General features: G+C 32.2%; 2 protein-coding genes across 4 annotated transcripts in view; one reads left to right on the top strand and one right to left on the bottom strand.

Annotated features, from left to right (window-relative positions):
• LOC108743123 (uncharacterized protein PFB0145c) overlaps positions 1–5,799 on the top strand; it is a 34,195-nt gene that overhangs the window by 22,175 nt on the left and 6,221 nt on the right. The gene's annotated exons all lie outside the window — the stretch shown is intronic.
• On the bottom strand, positions 2,073–4,756 carry LOC108743128 (transmembrane protein 165). The gene is made up of 7 exons (XM_018478586.2): positions 4,376–4,756; positions 4,169–4,304; positions 3,920–4,115; positions 3,656–3,831; positions 3,428–3,598; positions 3,019–3,124; positions 2,073–2,770 (listed from the first exon to the last, which is right to left on the bottom strand). The coding sequence occupies exons 2-7, from the start codon at positions 4,298–4,300 to the stop codon at positions 2,697–2,699; spliced, it is 855 nt and encodes a 284-aa protein (XP_018334088.1). The 5' UTR covers positions 4,301–4,304; positions 4,376–4,756; the 3' UTR covers positions 2,073–2,696.

Here is a 5,799-nt window from a genome sequence, read left to right as displayed (position 1 = left end):
AAGGTAAGGAATTAAAATCGTAAAAAAGATTTGTGCTGGGTAATTTAATTTTTAAAAAATAAATATAAGTATATAAATCAAGAAACTCTCTTTAGAATTACGCCCACATATGCGGTGGCAGTTTTAGCTGTTGCAACGTTGTACCCATATTTAGGAACAGGACCGTACTGGATTTTCGCTTCTGATGTGCAATCACCCTGCAAATCCTATTGGTGGTCGTCGCTTCTCTATATTCAAAATTATTATAATCCCGATGATTTGGTAAATAATAAATGATTGTTTGAGCTCATTTGCCTATACGTGTATATGATTTTTTCAGTGCATTACACCTTCTTGGTATTTAGACGTATACATGCAACTTGTAATTATTTCACCAATTATTTTAATACCCTTGGTTAAGTATCGAAAGTATACATTGACTTTTCTTGGAATCGCTTTAATTTTTTCCGTTGCATTTCCTTTTTACTTATCCTGGCACTATGAATTACCAGCAATCCTTACAAATCCAAACGGGTAAGTTAGCCAAAAGATTACGTCATGTTCATTTCGTTAAAACGGAGTGTGTCTTGTGTATAGAAACAAATTAATTGAAGTGGCATTTTAGAAACACATCCTTATACTTTAATAAGTATTACTATATAACTCATGCTCGTCTCGCTCCTTGGATAATCGGACTAGTGCTGGGTTACATCATTTTTGAAATAAAAATGAAGAGATTCCAGTTAAAAATAAGCAAGGTGTGTATAATGTTTGTTAGGAAAGTTTTTTGTAAATTGTGTTTTTTATTAAAGCAGCATTTTCTAAAAAGACTTTTGTTGATATAACACTTTATTGTCTACGTTTTTTCAGCCGGTTAATTTGTGCTTGTGGTTTGTATGTTTTGCTACCCTGTTGACAAGCCTGATTGTGGGTTATGACCATTTGAAAAGCCAGCAATACAATTACTGGGGAAATGCGTTGCATATATCGTTGGTAAAACCTGCATGGTCAATAGCAATAAGCTGGTTAATTCTGGCGTGTTACTGCGGTTATGGAGGTAATTTTTATTATTTAGCTACATTGTATTCTTTTTGTTTAATCCGTAGCCGTTTTTTTTTATGCATATATAGGTCCTGTGAATTGGTTTCTCTCGCTTCCATTCTTCCAAATGTTGGGAAAACTCGTTTTCTCAGTTTACATTATACATAAGCCAATTTTGTATATGTTAACATACGTTAAAAGAAGTCCGTTTTACTTCAATTTTGGGAACTACGTAAGTATGCTTGTACATTCTAAATATTAATATTCATTACAGTCAAATTCAATTAGATTGACGACAACGTCCCTGTTTTGAATATTAAAACATATTATTCATTAATTACATATTTCTTTGAAATTTCTTTTATGATGCTCGAGCGAAAATGCATAATTTGGTGAACGTGTGAAATAAATTTTCAACCAAGTCTCTCTGAAAATCTCTCCCGCTTATCTGAAAATTATCCTAAACTAACCGAACTCTTTAAATCGTTTGAACAATGCATAACACCCCTCCAAAGCATTAAATTGCATTTATTGAAGAGAGAAATAGTTCTGTAATAATTTTTAGCATAAAAAGTTTTCGTCTTTGATCCAACTACTAAAGAATTTAAAAATGTAAATATAATGGTAATAGTTATATAATTAGATAGTTAATATAATATGCATATATATATATATATGTATTTAATTTCAGCTAACTGAGGGAGGTGCAAATACTGTTTATGCTTTTACAATAGCCATTCCATGGGCTCTCCTTTTTGAATTCCCATTTGCTGTAATTGAGTATATGTTATTTAATAAATAAACACACACAAACAAAAGTAATACAATATATGAATGTACCTAAATTGCAGGCAATTAGGGTATTTTTAGACTAATAATTGATCATCGTAAAATTCAGTAACCAACTAGTCACAAAACTATTTTAATTAAAGTAGCAGTACATCTTTCCCTTCTCTTTCTACCTTTTTTTTAAATTCGAATGAATAAAAAGTTGTGCGGGTGCTACTTACATATTGATGATTTGAAAGTGTTACTAGAAAAAAAAAAGTAGCTTCAGAGATATTTTTATTTTTGTGATTTTAAATAACCAAAAATATTTATATCATAACAAATATACCAAACGTGTATTTGCATTTGTTTTCAGTCAATTATATATGTGATTTGTATAATTAGGTACATTGAAAATAAGTACAATTTAAAATTGCAGAATTTAAATTTACAAAATCTAAGCTAGATCCTACTGAAGTTTTTATGTTTTCGGAGCTTGTGTGCTGTCATCCATGGTAGATAACAAATCCTCATAGTCATACTTATGGTATGTACCTACTACAACGTCATGCAATCGACTTGAGATGTTTCCCACAGTGGAAGTTTGATTTCTACTATCGATCACGGCCACGGGCTCGGAAACTTTTTCATTACAAATCCTAAATTCTACAGTTAAGTTACATCCCATTTCTGCCTACGTACGTACATTACTTTTAGAAACAAAAACATGATAAATAAGTAAATGATTAATAACAAAATTTACTATAAAAATAGTATACATATATACAAATACTTATATACATATAAAACTTAACATTTTTATAGAAAATTACGAAAAAATTAGGTTTTTTCACGTAATAAAATTAATTAGGCGTACTGCATCCTCCTATGTTGTAAATTTTCGTTCATCATTTGGCATTTGGGTCGACGAAAAATGCAGAAAGTGCAAATAGCAAGAATACTATTCCACCAATTATCGTTACTAAAATAAATACATATTATAGTTTAACTAAAAAGCCAACAAACTAACTTTAGACGTAAGCATCGTGTGCGGAATATTGAAAATAAAAAAGGCAATACATAATGAACAACAAATTACATTAGATAATGGTTAATTTCTTGCTTGTACAGTTTGCCAAATAGATAATATGTGTATCTATTGTACACATAATTTGAAAGCCAAACTAATGTATTCAAAGGGAAACATTTAAAAACGTCGAGAGAACTTACCCGTCCGAACTGATATCTTTTGTGCTATTAATCGGCCGCCTATTACAGCTACTCCTGTACATACAAAATGCCCTAATATGCCTCCAGTAATAACCCCGAATACATCCTGCAAATAAATTATATTTACCCATTATAAGCAAGACAATAATAAAAACGTTTTTGACGATTGATTCTGCTAAAACCTGAAGTAACGATTGCATTGTAATAGAGAACATACGACGCGTCGCACCACACAAACAAGTACGAACTAATAACCACCTATAAAATGTACTATTTGCATAAAATTAACATAAATCCCAACCTACACATTTAAAATACATATCATTATGTTCTATATTTTCAATGTTTAGACGAATGGTAGCCGATAATATTTAATCGCGATTGTGGAGAAACAAGTACAGCTACTTACTTCCGTTGCGCTTAATAAAACTGTTGTCAGCTGAGATCGGTCTCCCCATTCAGCCAGAAAAGTTAACGTCAGTGCTTGAAGAAATATACGTGACACAGCTAGAAATGCAGCTAAACCTTTTTGATGTTTTGGTGTTCTACTTTCTATATCTGACAATGATTCTCTTTCCAACTAGAATTACAACTAAATTACATTGTTGACTGTTCAGAGAGATCATATATAAATTACTTCTTCATCTCTTCGTCGTAAATCCATTTGTACCTCTTCCAGTTCTTCCTGTGCTTCTGATCCTGACATGTGATAAGCTTCTTTTAACATCTTCAAACCAAAAATAGCAAATAATGCTGTGCTTATGTAAAAGGTATACACTCTTGGAATTAGTTTAGCCACCCATCCAAACAAAGCTATGATAAAAAACATCAGTAGTAAAAGCATTATATTATTATTATTGCTTTAAAGGAATACATTAATCGCTTCGTAAATACTATTTACCTGATAAAACAGTCATTATAGCCAGCGCAGTCATGGCCCCAGTAAAAACTGTTAGTCTGGGATGTTTCATAGCCATAATGGCTGCAATAAAAAACGTTTTATCACCTAATTCTGATACCAAAATAACTGATATCGAAGCAACAAATCCATGCAGGAATCCCATATTTTCTTCCCTAGTCTTTGTTGTATCAGTTTTCTAAAACATTGTGATTCAGACAAACATTGCCGAATTATTATTTAAAAGCTTACTAAAATACTAAGCGTAGTTAAATCCTCCTTTGGTTCTTGCTCTGAATTTACAGCATTAATTAATGTAAGACTGACAAAAACTACAATATAAATAAGCTGTCCCGGCAGTCCCTTATTCGTCATTTTTTCCATGATTCTAGATAAAAAAAATATTAACATTGAGTACACACGGGTACATATGTTACACTTTAATTACTACATTCTTACTTAAGGTAGTTGCTTTAAGGTAATTGCGTAATTTCCTTGAAAACTTCTTTTCTTTTAAAAAGGGAAACAAAGGTTATGACCGACAGTAATGTATTACAAAGTTCCGCTAGGTGCGCTATCGAAGGAGTTATTACTCTGACGATTACGATCACCTTTTTCTATGATCGATTTAATTATTACTCATGGTTACGGATAAATTTATTTTAACGATTTTATTAGATTATGAAAGGGAGAATTCGTAATGGTTGTGCAAAAGAAAGCCAGTTTGCCACCAGAACGATCTGCTCAGCAGTATATTTGTGGAATTTACTGCTGTAATATAAAACAAAGCTATGTAAGGTTTCTTATAATCTTTTTGGCTTCATGGGCTGCACTATTGTTGCACGTTCTGCAACAATCCGATATGAATGTGCAGCAGTGCGGTGGATCGTGCTATATCTATGATCATACAACATGTAACTTCTATGAAGTTCGTTGTCGCGGGCTTGTTGAGTGGCAATGGTTTCCGTTAGTCTCTGACAGTGTATCGCAGTGTATATTTCTTTAATCTGTGGTCTACACAGGTCTACATATAGTTTCACCCATGTTTCGCCCTATTATCCTATTTCTTTTCCGTTTGATAATTTGCTTAAAGTAGAATAAAGTATGTAGTGTTCATGCAAGATCATTTATTAATATTTTCCTAGAATTAAGGAACTCTAACCCGTACACGTTCTATGGGAATTGATTGTTTCCATATAATAAATCGGATATACATTGCACGTATAGCAACATATACTTATTAATAAAATGCCCCTTTACGAAGGAATTGGAACTGAAAAACTTACGGTCGTTATGGATCTTGGAGCTGCATTTACAAAGTGAGTACTACAGATAATAGGAAATGTGAATTTGTAAAACTTGATTCTAATTTTTAGATTGGGATTCAGTGGAGAATTCGCACCGAGGCATATAATTCGATCAGAAGTTACATTGAAAGGTTCAAATCTAACAAGAGAAATTTATTCATATGTGAATGGAGACGATTTGTATGACTTACTGGTGGAGTTTTTGCATATGATTTTTTTTAAGTAAATAGTACAAATATATCAGACGTATCTAATTATTATAATTTTAAATAACTTTCAGGTATGTCCTATTGAGCCCAAAAGATAAACCTGTGATAATTGTAGAATCTCTGTTATGCCCAACAATATTTCGAGAAACACTAGCAAAAGTGCTTTTCAGTCACTATGAAATATACTCTTTACTTATTGTTCCATCACATTTGGTCAGCTTAGCGCCGTTGGCAATTAATACTGCATTAGTTGTGGACGTAGGATACTTGGAGACTACAGTTATTCCAATTTGTCATGGTCTTCCAGTACTTCATGCTTGGCAAGCATTGCCTTTAGCTTCTCAGGCAATTAATAAGTAGGTTATTG

The sequence above is a fragment of the Agrilus planipennis genome, unplaced genomic scaffold (genome assembly GCF_000699045.2).
Source record: "Agrilus planipennis isolate EAB-ADULT unplaced genomic scaffold, Apla_2.0 scaffold20, whole genome shotgun sequence".
Taxonomy (NCBI): Eukaryota; Metazoa; Arthropoda; class Insecta; order Coleoptera; family Buprestidae; genus Agrilus; species Agrilus planipennis.
This window is presented reverse-complemented; position numbering and strand designations above follow the sequence as displayed.

Excerpts from the sequence above, each read along its gene's own strand:
- LOC108743128 (XM_018478586.2), bottom strand. The coding sequence starts at position 4,300 with ATGGAAAAAATGACGAATAAGGGACTGCCGGGACAGCTTATTTATATT. Across the intron at positions 3,599-3,655 it reads TACGACGAAGAGATGAAGAA|TTGGAAAGAGAATCATTGTC; the intron begins GTAATTTATATA and ends TTGTAATTCTAG. Across the intron at positions 3,125-3,427 it reads TTTTATTAAGCGCAACGGAA|GATGTATTCGGGGTTATTAC; the intron begins GTAAGTAGCTGT and ends ATTTATTTGCAG.